Source organism: Rattus norvegicus, chromosome 14, assembly GCF_036323735.1.
Source record: "Rattus norvegicus strain BN/NHsdMcwi chromosome 14, GRCr8, whole genome shotgun sequence".
In the NCBI taxonomy this organism is placed as follows: Eukaryota; Metazoa; Chordata; class Mammalia; order Rodentia; family Muridae; genus Rattus; species Rattus norvegicus.
Genome location: NC_086032.1, coordinates 11,007,382 through 11,023,076, shown reverse-complemented (window position 1 = coordinate 11,023,076; position 15,695 = coordinate 11,007,382). Strand labels below are relative to the sequence as shown.

The window sequence follows — 15,695 nt, the reverse complement described above, 5'->3', positions numbered from 1 at the left end:
ACTGCGCCATACAGTGACCAAACGGACCGGATTTAGAAAAGGAATAAAAGCACGATTCTAATAAAATATGAATCAGTTCCTTGTTGCTGTCTAAAAATAGAAAAAAAATGTCCCTTTGCCTCTTAGACTGTCAGTTTCACTTCAGGGGTCTTTATTAGCGTGTGATATTCTATGGTCTACTCCTAGAATCACGAACTGGCATGCACGTAGACAGGGCTATTCACAAGGCCAGGTTGGCCTCTGGGCCAGCAACCCATCCGAAATCCAATCTTCCTCATTAGTTGTCTCAGAAGGATGAGCTTTGTACATTCCCTACGAAGCTGTCCTTTCCGTGGGGGTGGGGAGGTGCTGATGTCTTATTTTAAAAATCCAAATATGGGAGGGGTGGTAAAGAAATGGGAAATGGCTCCGTTCTGACCACTGGCTCCTCTTCCAGAGGTCCTGAATTCAATTCCCAGCAACCACATGGTGGCTCACAACCCTCTGTAATGGGATTTAATGGCCTCCTCTGGTTTGCATGCAAACAAACCACACACACACACACACACACACACACACACACACGTATATAAATATATATATATACATATACGTGTATATGTATATGTATAAATATATATATATATATATACATGAACTATAAATAATTCTTTAAAAAAGAATCCAAATATAAAGTAAGGATAATGAATTCAGAGCTATGTCAAGTGTCCTATCTTACTTAAAGAATCGTAAAGGATCTTTACTGCTCAGACAAAGTTTGTTCAACTGGGATGACACTGAGAATCTTGAGTGTAACGAAGATGATGAAAGGACAAAACAGAGATGTGTCCTATCTTACAACGTGGCTTGCTTTGTGACACTGAGGAGCAGGGATGTAATCCAAAGTTGACTTTAAGTCAGAGTGACTGATTTTAGGTAGGTCTTAGGGTTTGTCCAAGTAACCATCTGCCCTTAGTCCCACAAGATGAATTTCTTCTAGGTAGCTTAGACAAAAAAGTCTTTTTTTCCTTCCTCACTCCAGTCTCCAGGCTCCAGAAACCACACAAATAGCGATGCCCGGTCCCTTTGCTTCTCATCCCCCAACTCTAGGCGTTCCCACCTCTCTAGTCTTTCCCAACGTGTGCCCCTTGGCTTCGATGTACTTCCTTTTGCTGTTTGTGAACCCACTGTCTCCTTAGAAGAACTTTACGATGGTTCCTAGAGATGAAAAGAAATCATACCTTCAAGTTACCAGGGGATAAGTTGATAACCACAGAGATAAACTTAAGGAGAGCAGTTAAAGCGTCTGCAGAATTAACTAATCATGGTTGGTCATATCGGGAGTCAAGCTGCTTGGAATCTCGTTACTACATAGAATCTGATGCCGTGCATGTGACGTGGAGGCTACAGTGGATTCTGCACACCTAACGGTGTCCGAGGTTAAGTTGCTGGTTCACAGAAGTCTCTGGAACAGCAGCAGCCTTGGTAGTTAGTTCCCTTTGGCTTGGATGTTGGTTCCACACGACTGAACAATAACGGCCTCTTAGACAAGTCGATAAAACAGTCTACATATTAATTTTCCCTCAACACAGAAAGAAATGAAGTACTAGAATATCCTCCGTTGAGCGGGCATTCTGTAACTATCTGCTGTTGCTCCAGTGAGTGGCCATTGAGGAGACCAAGTGGCAGAGTCGAGTTAATTACACTGGTGTCTGAGGAAGCTCTGTGCAGGGAAGGCAACTGTGCAAAGGAAAGCCATGAATCAAGAAAGGTTTTGTAACATTCAGCCCCCGAGCATCGCCAATTTTGAAAAGAGGATTCTCCCCCTGGGTTCAACAGCCCACGAGCTCTTCCAGGGGTCTTCATCCTGGGGGAGAACAGAATGAAAAGAGAACCTGTGGTAGTAATGAGACTCATTATATTTATTGAAGCTCGAAATTGGCAGCCTGTAGCAGGGATGCATGTGGAGGTCTTTTCTCTGAGGTTGAGATTTCCCTTGGCCAAGTTGAGAGTGGAAGTTTGGTGTTGCCTTGTGTAGAATTAACGTGCACTAGGGGTTCCCTTTAAGCTCTCGTGACTTTGTATCTTTCAGTCAGTACAGTAACAAGGGAGTTCAGGAAATGTGATTTAAAGGAAGGGGTGGGTTAATATGTAGCACTGCTAGCATGATGCCCCATCCCAGAATGGGGTATTTAAATAAAAATGTAGTCAGAGCAGCAGCAGAGGAAAATGAAGGGCTCTCATCAAATCAGCACTGCACATGTGGGCTGACTGAAGAGCCAAAGAGCTCTCTGACTCTAGAGATACATTTTGCCTCAGGGGGAAGTTCTCCCAGGCCAGATTCCTCTGTTGAGGGGCCTCCCGATTTTTGGCCTCCTGGGCGAAAACCTGGGTTATACCGTGGGGTTCTTTGTCTGCAAAAGTCGACAACCTGCTCTATAATTCAGAACAGCTGTGCTCTGCCTTTCCCGAATTCCAGGCTTTGCCCTTTCCCTGATTCCAATTAGATAGTTTCTGGGCCATCACACCCATGCAGGCTGGACTGAAATAGTGTAGAGGAAACTCGTGGCCCAGGTCAGGAATGAAGCTCTCAGCCGATGACATACTCTCCCCTTCTAATGTACTGTGATCAGATTTAACTAGAGGACAGCATCCACAGCTTGGCAGGTGTATAAGCCTGGCCACCGTAGATCTCATTCACAGACACAACAGTTAGGATTTTTTCCCCCCTGATTTCCAGCTCTTATGTGACCAATCTGTTCTCCCTGAGAAGGACTCTCGGAAGGACGCCATATGATGAAAAAATACCAGACGGGCAGAGCCAAGTTCTGTGCTTCCGCCTCCCCTCACCACCTTCACAGCAGTGGAAAACAGAAATTTCCAATGAAAGTGATTGAGCCATTGTTCCTGACAGAGATCCAAGAAACCAACAAGGGTTATAGGAATGAAATTCTTTCTGCAAGGAACTGTGTGAAAGCTGGGGACAGCAAAGGCACAGAGTTAGTTAACACATCACTGAACCGAGCATTCCATATAAAGAGGTTCCCATTGGATGAATGCAAAATGATAGACCCTTAAAGATCTTCCAGTTGTAGCCTCGGTCACGGAGATGGACACCATGAACACGAAACTTGACAGACCTCAGCAGAGTGGCACCTGAATGATGGGCGAAGGCTCACCCCATCGTTAAAAAGTGTGATGGGTGCAGGGAGGAGCTCAGAGTTACACTTTTGACTGGTGTCAGCTCTAAGCTTAGAAGAGAGAGTCACGAGAAACATGATCCTAGCTGGAGGGCGTCCAGTCTTACTGGCAGCATGCCTCACAACAGCAAATGACAGCATGGATCGTTTATGCATGATGTGACTGTTTCTAGTAAGGGTAGCTCCATCAGAGAATCCCATAGCAAGAAAATAGAGGATCCTCCCTGGTCATCTGAGAGGTCCCTAATACAAAACACCCCAGAACCAACGGCCTGATTCTGGTGAGCCCACTGGAAAGGACTCAGATATTCATTTCTAACTTGGATAGAAAGAGAGAAAGGGGAAAAGAAAGACAGGAATTTTCCCTAGGTAACACCCATGAATTTTTTCCATATCTACACCAAGTCACTTGCGCAGAATCTTTTATTTTTGTTGATAGGATTTATTCCTCCCAATCCGGTAAAACGGAGGCTGTACTGTTTCTTCTAAGTATTTCAGCCATTTAACAATAGTGCTGTGGCCTCTGGATACACTATTCTAGGCGCCGAGGGAGAGGCTGCATAGTCATAACCAACTCTCATGCACTCATTTAATTAAGGCCACCATACTACATGACACCCGGGCATTAAACATTAACCATAAAGAATAATGACAGAAAAACTGGCTTTAACGACCTCTCATCCTTTAGCAGCAAGCTGTCTGGAAGACTGAATCTTTCTAATGGCTTTCAGTCAACAGAAACCAATAATGTTAATGCCAGCATGTGCCCTGCTGTGTGACAATGCTAGACGCCATTCCTGTAGACTACATGGACTCGTGGAGGTCTTCTGTTTTTATTCATAAATATTAATTATGTGGAATAACCGGAATCACGGTGACATTTTCATAGATTCTCAAACCCTCTTTTGATCCCCATATTTTTTCCTAATAATTTTCATCCAGTAAAGTAAACTCATTTTAGTACAGGGCAAACAACAAGTAAAGTACAAACACTAGGAGAATACGTTGTTAGAACGTTAAGGTGGGAATACCTCGTCTTGTACCCAATTAGAACTGATTAACCATTTAACCATTTAATTAGCCAATTAAATCGATTTAAAAAAAAAAAAAGTCGTCCTTCAAGTTACTAGGAACCAAGAGTAGAAACAGTCTTGTACTGTTGACAGTAGTTTTTAAAAATTCTTTCACGGAAATCGAAGTGTAGTGTAGTAATTTTCACTGAAATTAAAAGATGGAGTGATGCAGATTTCCCTTCTTCTGCCAGCCCCATCCTCTCACTGACTTGCTCTGATTTTCCGAAAACACATCAGCTTTCCACATCACTTTCTTCTCCGTTGGCCTGGATGCACCCTTAACCCCCTCAGCTTCTCCATGTTCCCATTCTGAATTCAGGCTGGGAATTCAAGTCCCCAGTTCATGGATCCAAAAGGCTCTGAGTTTTAGCTGAAATAATATTGTCCACTTTTGGCAAATTATCCTGCCCTGTTTTGTTGTTTGGTTTTCTTTTAGCAGAGAACCTCATGTAATCCCGGATGAGTTTCAGTTACCTGTGTAGCTGAGGCTGGCCTCGAACCCCTAAGTTAGGATTGCAGGATTGTACCACATGGTTAGTCTTTCTTTCTTTCTTTCTTTCTTTCTTTCTTTCTTTCTTTCTTTCTTTCTCTCTCTCTCTCTCTCTCTCTCTCTCTTTCTTTCTTTCCTTTCTTTCTTTTCTTCCTTTTTTCTTTCTTTCTTTCTCTCTTTCTTTCTTTCTTTCTCTCTTTCTTTCTTTTTTTTTTCTTTTGAATGGCAGCTGGGGAATCAAACCCAGGCCAACCTCAGTCCTCAAATTTATGTTTCTAAATGTATTTAAAACAAAACTAAGTACATCCACCTAGGAACAATTATACCAGGAGAATTGTGTTTCCAGGTATTGTGTCTTCTCTTCTGGAGTACTTCTGACCACTCTGGGCTTGCAAGTGGGACTGTTTTCTATGCTTCTAGGGAGGGTACATAGCTTAGAAAGCTTACATAGCTTTCTAAGTAAAACGCATCCTATTTTCTCAGGGAAGGGATTTAATCAAGGCTTCCTTGATCAAACTTCTGTCATCCATGTGAAAAGCTCAGACCCCCATACTTGATTCCCAAAGGAATATTTGGGAATATCATTCCATCGTCGACCGCCAAGCCACCTCTTATATTGCCCGTGGAGCAACAGCGCCTCCCAGTGGTCAATGGTGTGGTCTTGTCAGCCCCAGTCTGTAGTCTGAGCTGGATAATTGAATATGAATGAAATAGTAACCAAAGAGTAATCCTTTTGACAACAAATAAATAAATAAATAAATAAATAAATAAATAAATAAATAAATAAATAAATAAATAAATAAATAAATAAATAATAAATAAATAGCTATTCCACCTAGGTTAATTTTAATAACAGTGTACAAATTCCCCTTTATATTGATGATGGTTCGTCTCAGTGTGTTTATTGGAGTTCTTTAAAGGTTAGAGGATCAGGGACAATTTTGTTGTTGTTGTTGTTGTTGTTGCTGTTGCTGCTGCTGTTGTTGTTTTAATTAAAAACATGGAGAATACATTAATTCCATGGTTGGGGGCTAAGTTGTTTCTAATTAAACGATTCCTGCAAACAGAATGGAGTTCAAAGATTCATTGTACTTACCAGCTGTTGGACTTCAAGACATGTCATTTAGCTTTCTGAGTCTCTGGGAGGAAAAAAAAATTATGACCAATTTGTTGTGAAGATTAAAGGCTCCACCTACAAAATTCCCCAGACCGTAGGAGGCCCTTTATAGATGATACATCCTTGGAGGTAGACGAGTTTGGGCTGAATATTCAGTGATGTAGGCCTTTCTGGGTCTGTTCAAACAGTTCCGTTGTGTGCGATGAGAACCGAGGAGAACGTTTTTACCTAACATGTTTGCTTTTATTTCTCTTTCCAGTCTTTGAAGCCATCAAATCACGCCACCATCCAGAGCATAGTGAGAGCCGTGGGGGTCGTCTCTGGGATTCCTGAGCCCTGCTGTGTTCCGGAGAAGATGTCCTCGCTCAGCATCTTGTTCTTTGACGAGAACAAGAATGTGGTCCTCAAAGTCTATCCTAACATGACAGTAGACTCTTGTGCTTGTAGATAACCTAGCAGAGAACACACTCAAACGCTCCATTCAATCATTAATTGGGTTTTATGGACTTTTATTTTTGTCTTTTGCACTGCCAATGCATTTTGTCCCAAAAGATGTTTTATAGCAGAAAGAAAATGAACAAAGAGATCGAAGATTTCCACCAAACAAAGCCGGACTGTCTTTTTTTTCCCTTCGAATGTAACTAAAAGTAAGATTTTGGTAAATGTGGACGTCTATTTTGTTTTTTCTTAATCACATAACAAAAATCATTACTCAAACTGTTTTTAGAAGTGTTAGAGAACACATCGACTTATTTTTGTATTGGGCTTTAAGACTAGGCGGGAAGGGACAGCAATAACTTATCATTTGCGCTACTCACATAAAGACTAAAGGGAAGCAGATAGAATTCTTGGGATGCTTTCACTAGGTTTCTTGCCTTAGGCTCCTGAGAAGCGAGCAACCGCTAAATGCCCATCTGACTTTGGTGTTCAAGGGGAAGGTTTCTGAGACTTGTTTATCCTCCATTTTTCTCCACAATCACCATGTGAGCCAAGCTAGTGTGCAGAGGGCCAGTGTGCCAGCCCGCTGTACCTCTTGTAGGAAAAAAAAAAAAATGTTTCCTTAATGTGATTCGATGGCTCCATCCTCACGGCATTCCTTTGTTGTGTCAATATCATACTCTGGCCAGCGCCATCCAGTAACGATGGCATGATCCAAGAGCCTGTGCCAAGAGGGACTTGTCACTGACTGGAATTGCAGATGCTTTCATTGCCTTGACTCCCAGAAGAAGAGAGCCAGAGGCTTCATCTTTGAAACTCCAGTTGTAGTTTTTTCTGTATCTCTCTGTTTTTTGTTTTTGTTTTTCCCCTACACATAACATCATTTGCTCTAAGCTAATTTAGGAAGTGCTTCCTGAAGTTATTGGCTTTCCAGTTTTCTTACTATTATGCTATGTCTTCATGTGACGTTGTTCATAGATGTTGGGGTTCACAAGCTGTTCTTAGAAATGACCGGTCGAATTGCTCTCTTGTGGTGAATATCATGTTCCACAGCTACGTCTAGTCTCTTCTGCACAGAGATCAAGATACTGTCCTCAGTCATGGAGCCTCTCCTCCATCAAGGCTTGCTGAAAATTATTCACTAGGAAAGAGAGTCAACCTGGACACCCTTTATTTCTATTTCCACTTGCCATAAGTACGCCATCTTTGATTTCTCCCTTTGAAAGTTGTTTATCTCAGTGGGTAACGGTACTTGCTACCCAACCATTCCTGGACCCCACATGGTGGAAGGAGAGAACCAGCTCCCACAAATTATCCTTTGACCTCTACACACACACACACAGACACACACGCACACACATATACACTCACACACACACACACACACACACACACACACACACTGAAAACCTTTAAAGATCTTTTGGTAAATGCGATTACTTGAAAGATAGAAGTGATTTCAGGTTGTGGAGAGCTGGTGGCTTTGTCTCTGAGGACACTTCTGATCTTAGGTCACTCTGACACAATGATTAGATATAATGTGATGGTTAGGTATAAGTACTTCATTTCAGAGCCTGTATGAGATCAAAACATGGGTTTCTTTTTTCCTATCTCTGCCTGTAGCTGTCTACAGCTGCCCAGTCATTATGAAACACTGGTTGAGTGTGCAATGCTGCAACCTGCATGAGTAAAGCAGGAGGCTGATGGGTTCAGTGGGAGCTGAAGATGATGGTGAACTGTTCCATACATCATCTTTCAGGGGTGATGATTAAGCAGAGACGGAGCGACTACAAGTACCTCTGTTCACAAACGAGGTCAACAAATGCACTGTGCGGTGTTCTACCCCAAGGCTACCACATAAAATGGCCAGGCAAGGCTCTTCCCACTTTGAAAGGCCATACCATAGTGGGGAATAGTTCTAACTCTCAATGAGACACAGAGGGTTTGAAAGACTGAGTTCAAGGACCAAAGTTCCTGGGTTCCTCTGGATCATTCCAGAGGAGGATTGATTTAACATAAAGTTGATTTAACATAAAGTTGAATGTGGATTCAAACTCCAGTGGGGGAATAAATCCCAGACAAACTTGAAATCAGAATACAGAACAGAAACACCATGCTTCATATTCATGGGTCTTTCATCAAATAAAATTTGCTTCCCTGAGTAGATTTGATGAGACTCTTAATTTGGCTTTTCCTAACGATATACCAGCCCCAAACCGAAGCAATTCTTTGTTTCACTTCTCAGCTTTTTATATTCATATTTCTGTTGCCTTTTAAAATAAATCAATTCCTACTTTTTTGGTGTGTGTATTAAACCTGCAGTGTGGTCAAGTCTTCTTGATGCTAAAAGTTCTCGAGTGCTGACTAATTAATGTTGCGTTTTGATGAGTGGCTAGCATGCTGAAAGCAGCGTACGTTGAGCTGTGACAACTTCTTGGCAATGTGGCAGATAGAGGTCACTGACTGCTCTAAATGGCTGCCGGCCAACCTCGGCGTGTTCTAAGTCGGAGGTACAGTGACATACATGTACATGGGAAAAGAATGACTCCTAGCAGAGGGAATTAAAGTAAATTGGCCAGCGTTTTAATTGATAAGACTTTATTTAAGTGCAATATTAAATAAGTGCCTAGTTTGCAATGTGTTGGGTACAAATTTCCATACAAGATCTTAAGAACTCTCCCATACAGTTTTGGGGTTGATGGGGAAAAGCATTACATTTTGAAATGCTATTTCCTAAATAAAATCATCTTGCCTTATCTCTATTTCTGTCTCTCTCCCTTCTCAACATCATTCTTCCTGTATTCTCTCTCAAACCATGTCCTAGACATTCTTACATACACACACACAGACACACACACACACACACACACACACACACACACACAACACAGAGAGAGACAGACAGAGACAGAGACAGAGACAGAGAGACAGAGAGAGACAGAGAAGCAGACAGACAGATAGAGTGAGACAGAAACTGTGACCAAGACAGAAACAGAGACAGAGACAGACAGACAGTCAAACACACATTTAAGAAAATAATTCTTTTTTTTTAAAGTCTACAAAAGTCCCACTGAGTTGGTTTATTCTGACCATTTATTCCTAGGCATAGAACTTACCATGAAATGTGGTTAATAAACCCAGTAACACTCGATTGGAGCAAACTAATTTTTCCTCTGCAGGCGGGTATAAATTGCAGGCAGGTTCTTGGTTAGGGGAGAATCTCATGTCCACTTCCCATTTGCAGCAGACTCCGTCTGACTCAAATCTATGCATTCTTTTCCTGATAACTGTCTTCTGGAATTCCAGCTGAGGGAATTCCCTGTAGCCATGCAGTATTTTAAGAATTCTTCATTGTAACCTGTGTGAATAATATATAATTTAAGGAACTTAATGTTGTAGAACGAAACTGGAAGATTGAATGCCTGGACCTCAGGATTGCAGTATTCCAGGTTAAATCCTACCCTACCTAGCTACGTATTAGCCGATGGTCATTTATTCACTAAGGTAATGTTTTACTATCTCTGTATAAAACTTGTATTACCCATTTAATATTTCATAAAAAATCATGAGTAACAATGTCACCAGCCTGACTTATACAATGTTTATGTAACTACACTATTCAGTTAATCTTGAAGCTTTACATTTTCTCTGTGCTACCGAGTAGCAAACGTCTAAACATGATGAATCAAGGTTGGTCTAGAAAATAGCTATGCATTCCTGACGCATAGGATGAATAAACAACTAAGTAAGAAATCCGGGGCAAATCTGATTTCTCAGTATTTTAATGTAGCTTTTGAGTGATAAAATGATTCCCCTTTCTAAAGACAAAACTTTCCCTTCAGCTTTTCACACAAGTTTCTGTAAATGTATTAGTTGGAAATTTAATGCTTGTACAGTCAATGGCAATTGGAATATATATTATATGTATATGGAAAAAGTTTAAAGATGCTTTTAATTTATTTAATGACTGTTGCCTTTCTATATTGGTAATGATTTTCTTCCGTACTAGGTGAGAAAAAAGTCTTTTCTTTACCATCGTTCCTAGAGAGGACATGACATTTAGTTCCTTAGTCAAGGCCATCCCAAGGCCGTGGCAGTGTAACTGTGAAGGGACCTTCACCACCGACGTGTTACGCTTTATTGAACTTGTGTCATTTTCCTCCAGTAACAAAGACCTCTCATCCTATATTGCAAAAATAAAAACTGCTTAATTGATCGTTTTTTTCTCTTCTTTGCTTTTTTCCTGAGAAAAGTTTTTAAGAATGTTTCTCACTGTATGACATTTGGAAAAAAAGGAAATACACTGAGATACAAAGTTAAATCTTTCAAAGGAATCAAGTTTTCAATGAACAGAGCATCCCTAACTTCTAATGCATAAAAGACGGTCAGCATCTTAGAATATCCAGACACACCCGAAGGGGGATCTTGAGCTTTTGCAATTAGAAGCCTTTACCTTGATTCACTTAAAGGTTTCTTCCCTCTTTAAACAATAAATTCTACATAGGTGATGGATATTTAGGATTTTAATTCTTCCCCCTAATTGTCTGGCTTACTATCTCAATGATAACTTTGTTTCTGCGTCCGTGATTAACACATATCGTCATGGTAGAATGTTAAGGTCTAAGTTTAGCTAGTCTGGTCTTTGTGATGCTGTTTAAACTGCAAAGTGATCTTTCATTAAAAATTGGCCTGAGGTTGTGAAATAAAATGCACACTCCGACCCTTCTCAGCCTTCAGTCTGAGCCTATGCACTGTGATGCAGTAAATCCCCGGCCAGCTGGGACTAGAGGCGCTTACTGATTCTCAGTGCATTTCTTGATCTCACATAGCTTCATTTATCTTACAACTCTTTACCAACCTCCCAAAGGGAGGTTAGAATTAAGATTACACAAAGAACTTGAAAAACTAAAAAAAGGGAGAGAGAGAGAGAGAGAGAGAGAGAGAGAGAGAGAGAGAGAGAAAGAGGAGCCCAGTTTAAAAAAAAAAAAAAGGCAAATAAGGAAATGGAGAGCACTCCACTCAAAAGACGAAATAAAAAATGCTCAGAATTTTTTTTCAAAGACATTATTGAACTTAGTGCTTAGGTCATCACGTAAATGAAAGTTGACGCCCCTTTGAGATTTCATCTTACCCCAGTCAGGTTGGATTGAAAAGCAAAAGACGATTAACGGTGAAGAGGTGGAAAAGAGGAGGCAGTGGGATTGCAAACTGGCAAAGTTTTCCCAGGTGGAAAGAAGGGAATATACCCCAGGATCCAGCTATCCCGTCGTCCTACTACATGGGCACTTGTTCATCCATGTTTATTACTGCTCTATTCATGATAATGAGACAATCTCTCGATGTCCGCCAGCTGATGAAGGGACAATAAAACCATACTGTATCTTTGCAATGAAACATTCATCTTTTAAGAAAAAATGAAATTTGAAGGCAGATGGTTGGAGCTGGACATACCCATCCTGAATAAAGCAACTCAGATAAAGACAAATATTGTTTCCTTTCACATGTGGGTAATAGCTTTGGGTCTTTAGATGGGCGGGGTTTTTTATGTGGAAAAACTCATAGATGTCAGAAAACTGGAAAGGGATTATGGGGAGTGAAGATAGGATGCATTGATATAAAGGGGGATTGTGAAATAATGGGGCAGGAAAGGTTCAATGAGGTGGAGGATGGGAGGCCAGAATAGAGGATCGAGCATGGGGAAAGGAAACAAACTCTAAATTAAAACCTCATATGAAAGCCTATGGTTATAAAAGCATTCTAAACTCTGTGTGTGTGTGTGTGTGTGTGTGTGTGTGTGTGTGTGTGTGTATTTCTGTGAAATGCATATGTAAAAGTACACAAAAATAAAAAAAAAACAGTGTTCCATAGCATAGATTACAAAATGCAATTTGAAAAACACAGGAATTCTTGGGAGAAAAGACCTTGCTTTTCTTCATTGAAAGATAGGTGGAATTATATATATATATATATATATATATATATATATATTTGCAAAATAACAGAAGTATAATACCAATGCCAGAAAGTACAGTCTAGTGGTAGAGGTGGATTACCTCTTTTGGTAACAAACGTAGGTCACTGGGGACTCATAAATGCCCCTAAATTACACTATTATTGCTCTTGTTTGCCCTTCAGAACTTGACGACAAGACCCCATTGCTGGTGATACCAAACACTTGAATCATAAAACATGGAGAAGTCAAGCTGGTACCTACCTGGAAGGTTCATCCCAGCTTTCGTAGTGCTGGAAGTTGCCAGGCACACATCCAAAGTAAAAAGCTATTCATCACTATAATCCAGCTGTGGACCCTGTGGAGCTACAATAAAGACTAGCCTGGCAAAATAGGTCACCTGGACAACAGTGTCACAAATATTACGGGAGTCACCGAGCACCTTGTGATTGGATTGAAGGCCTGATTCACAAGAAGGCCCTTACCTGGCACCACTATCAGGGCCAAGAACGTGAGGCGAGACAGGCCGTGAGGGTTAGGAAAGAACCTAGTGCTATCCTTCTGCTAAACGGACATAGTATGAACCCAGGTCCTAATGACTTACTGCTGTACCTCTAGATTCAACCATCTCTCAAACACCATTAGAGAAGCTTCAGCTCGTAACGGCTGGTGATTAACAGAAGGGACACACGACTGACTGCTGTGCATAGAATAAGCTTCAGCCTGCTCAGCCCTAAATGGGACATCTGTATCCTACCCCTCTCCTCAGGAATCATCACATAAGAGGGCAGGAAAGATGGTGAGAGGCGGACGATGACAGTGAGACAGTGTCCTCAGGACACAATAGGACAATTGTAGGCATAACCTTACAATATTAAGGATAGCATGTATAAGACCTGTGCAAGCCAGAGCCAGACCAAATCCCAGCATGGGCCAGGGGTGGGCAAGCATGAAGTCCCATCCCTAGCTGAGGAGTTAATGGCAATCGATAGTTTCTGAAAGGGGCAGAGTTAGTTTTCTAACTAACCAGTAGGTTGCTTCTGTATGGTGACTAAAGCGGTAAGGTGGAGTTAAATTTGTGAGGAGTTGGTGGGAGGTAGAGAGTGACCATTATCAAACTAAGGGTATGAAATTCTCAAAGAATTGATTAAAAACGTTATTTTAAATGCCTGCCTCATGTGGTTTTGATGAGGTTTAATGTGATAGTGTATGCAACTGACTTAATCAGTTTCCTAAGGCAGAATAAAGGACATCTTATCATTCATGTTTGTTATTATTAGTCTTATCCAACCCTTTATTGCATGAGCTTATTAAACATTCACTAATTTTGACTTCCATTTGCTTCTTGCACTGTTTTTTCTATGCATCCATGGACTCTAGAACTGGCAGGACCACGTTCTGAGCTTCCAGTCACACTGAGCTTCTCCAGCTCTGAAATCTTCACTTAGATCATCTTCAAACTCCTCTTTCTCGGGCATACCTGATTCCGACCCAAACCTCTAGCTAAGCCACACCTTGGAAGCATTTTTTTTTCCTAACCACGCTTTAAAGAACAAACAACAACACAAGCCACAATAGAAGGACAAGCATGAGGCAGGACAGGGAGGATGGACCACCCTCCCCTCCCCTCAGAAGATCAGTCATTTTCACTGCTGCTGTAAGAGGAGGCTTGTGAGACTTCTACCGTGTATGTCTGTCTCAACTGTCACCTGTCATCCCTTCACCTTAGTAGTCAAATACAGCTCTTACAGGAAGCGATTTCATGTGAGAGAATGCATTCAGGTAGTTGGGCCTTCAGACATGGATCCACATAGTTCTGGAATTCCAACTATGTCACTTAATGGCAACTATGTGACCTTGAGCAAAGTGTCACATCTCATCCCTTTCCCCTGCCTAATGTGTAAAAGGAGAATGGGACACTTTTCTACTTCATAGAGTCATGAGGACTCCCTGAATCACGAGGCAGGAAGCACATTTGCTCAGCACAAAGTAAACAAAACTGCTTTGTGATCCGTCCACTGTATTGATATTTCAGAGATGGTGCCTTTGCTCAATCTTGAGCAATGGCGGACAGTGTCTACATGGTGTTTATCAAGGTAAGCAAGTGTCTTACCTTACCTCCGAGCCCTGCTACAGTTGTCTTGGTTGTAGTCCAACTAGTGGTGAACTTGTGCGAATTTTCCTATTCCTTTTCACTTTAGCTCATCAAGACTAGATCTTCCTAACTCCTTCTCTGTCTCTGTCTCTGTCTCTGTCTCTCTTGTCTCTAGGTCTCTCTCTCTCTCTCTCTCTCTCTCTCTCTCTCTCTCTCTCTCTCTCTCTCTCTCTGTTCCTGTCTTACTATGGTCTCTCTCACACACTTCATTCTTGTTGTAATGGCATCCTCTGTTGTGTAACACAACAAGGGTAAACCTTACCAGAGCCAGCAGTAGAACTTTCAACTGCTTACACCCTGCACCAAATACCCCACTTTTCTCTATACATTACCCGAGGTAACAGAATGTATAAAACTACACCTTTAAATACTTCCATACAGGAGATTCTGTTCATCACTGCATCTCACTAAGCACGGCCTGACCAACAGAATAAGAACACATTATCACAGCTTCACCAAAGAAGGTGGACTGAGGGTTGAGTGGGCAGTTTTCATCTCCTAAGCAACGGTATCATTGCTGTTCCTTCTCCCCTGAGAAAGAGCAGTAAGCAAAGGGAGAAATAACAAGAAGTACCTCTCACTGCTGTCTGCTGTTAGCGGGTGAGCCATGTGCTGAAAGGGACTCGTCCAGCATCTTTTGCGACAGAAACTGCCTCTTTCCCTTTGAACTCAGCACACCCGTTAATTACAATCCTGACATGAACAAGTGCTATACTGTAATGCTTTGACATCGCTTCTGGATCCCACCTCCATGTCCCTACCCAATCTCTCTGTGTGATTTCTCTACTCTGTTTACAGTCTATAGAGAAAGAGAGCTCTAGTCTATGAGACAATTGGAAGCTTTTGATAATTACTGTACCCAGATGAGAATGTGAGGTATTGTGTGTTACCCCACTCTTCAGTGTTTTCAGGTTTAATTAACAATAGTTTGGTGTTCATTTAGTCCTCACAATCTTTTGAAGCATAGAAGGACTTCCTCGATGGTAATAAAGAATCCAATCTTAAATAAAGTTGTATCAGCTATCCCCCGCCCCATATTAACAATCCCCCTTTGTAGGATGCCCTACAGGTGAAGGCAGGTACAAGATAGAATGAGACCTGTCATTGGACGAGAAGGAAGGATGGGTGGGAAAAAATTTTAAGAAGAGGAAGACTAGAACGGAAGGAGACTGGAGGAGGAAGACGCCAAGAGAACATGGAGGCGGCTGTCAAGATTCCACTCTGTACCTTTACAGGTTGTTATGAATGTTCTTAAAGGATGGGTGTGTACAGGGCTTTGTATGTTCAGGTGAA

General features: G+C 41.5%; 1 protein-coding gene across 2 annotated transcripts in view; it reads left to right on the top strand.

Annotated features, from left to right (window-relative positions):
* The window catches only part of Bmp3 (bone morphogenetic protein 3), a 28,719-nt gene extending 18,206 nt beyond the window's left edge, over window positions 1-10,513 (top strand). Inside the window, exon 3 of one of the 2 annotated variants that reach the window (XM_063272879.1) lies at window positions 6,119-10,513. In XM_063272879.1, the coding sequence (XP_063128949.1) occupies window positions 6,119-6,310 (192 nt within the window). In that variant the 3' untranslated portion in view covers window positions 6,311-10,513. 2 annotated transcript variants of the gene reach the window in all.
* Window positions 10,514-15,695: the final 5,182 nt, after the last annotated feature.